The 1,262-nt window shown below is 38.7% G+C and overlaps 1 protein-coding gene across 1 annotated transcript in view; it reads right to left on the reverse strand.

Annotated features, from left to right (window-relative positions):
- Positions 1-688: 688 nt before the first annotated feature.
- LOC135206512 (basic proline-rich protein-like) overlaps positions 689-1,262 on the reverse strand; it is a 26,952-nt gene continuing 26,378 nt past the window's right edge. Inside the window, exon 4 of the mRNA XM_064237869.1 lies at positions 689-857. Within this exon, the coding sequence (XP_064093939.1) occupies positions 689-857 (169 nt within the window). The remainder of the gene's footprint in view (positions 858-1,262) is intronic.

Below are 1,262 nucleotides of genomic sequence, written 5' to 3' on the forward strand. Positions count from 1 at the left end.
ATTTGTTATACCTAAGTATGAAGATACTAATATTCTTATTTTGGATTGAATAACGGACGTTATTTTCTAAGGTCTGTTTATTCGCCGTTGTGGAATACTCTCGCCGAGTGTGATGTCTCAGCACTTCGTTTAGAAACCACGTTTGATAAAATGCACTTTGTTAAACAACTCGAACGATGCCTTTTCTGGTAAAAAAAACGCTATCCAATAGGCCTACCTACTGCAAAGAATTCTTAATGACTAGCAAAACAGAGCAATGTCCTTCCGCATTGGCGCAACTCATTTAAAAGGCCAGCCTTATTGGCAACCGGTAACCCCTAGACCTAGGCCTAGTTACTACTATACGTACGTTTTATCACCAAAATCTATATTACTTTATATCGCGTACGGCATATATAAGATTCACGATGTTCTGATTTCAAAATGGAATTTGTCAGCGTACTCACGACCCGCAATAATATCCTGAACATAGAAGACTTGTAAACGGAAAGCACATCTAGCTTAAACCTAGAAACATCCATGTGACGGCAGAAAAAAACGTAAATATAATTCAGTGTATGCTTTGCTTACCTGTGAAATGTTACCGCATTCGTTCTTGATGAATTCCTGCGCCCATTCCCGCAATTATAAGCTACACAATGCCCCAGCGAGAAGATAATGAACGAAAAATCGCAGCACACAATCAAAGTTATTCAACTCCCGCGGTTTCCGCCTCCTGGGCCATGAGAGCGACTGGCAGGCGCAGCAGCGCCAACGCCACCCTGGTGGCGGCCACCCAAACTACGTGGCGCTCACCAACAACGTCTCCAATTATTGCCCTTATATGAATAATGCCTATGGCAACACAAACAACGTAACTGTTAATTTATAACATGAATATATTGAGATAACGAATTTAGCACACAATATCTTGGTTAATTCTATGATGTTCTATTACAAAAACAAACCGCAAAAATGGCTTGCGTTTAATTTGTTCGGTAAATTGTTCGTATTGTTAGGATGTTAAAATGATCTACTGGTCAGATGTTTATAGCAGTGATTGATGTAAATAACATCATATTGTGCCAGCTTTGTTTCTCAAGGTTTGGCCATTATGTTTATGAAACCATAAGCGGCATTATGGTATCTGGTACTAGGGAGGCTTTTTTTTTCTTATTGAGTGAATATTACAAATTTATTGGTGATTATTCGGTTTTTTCCTAGACCTAGCACCTCTCTCTCTCTCTCTCTCCCTCTTTATATATATATATATATATATATAT

Source organism: Macrobrachium nipponense, chromosome 31 (genome assembly GCF_015104395.2).
Source record: "Macrobrachium nipponense isolate FS-2020 chromosome 31, ASM1510439v2, whole genome shotgun sequence".
NCBI classification, from domain to species: domain Eukaryota; kingdom Metazoa; phylum Arthropoda; class Malacostraca; order Decapoda; family Palaemonidae; genus Macrobrachium; species Macrobrachium nipponense.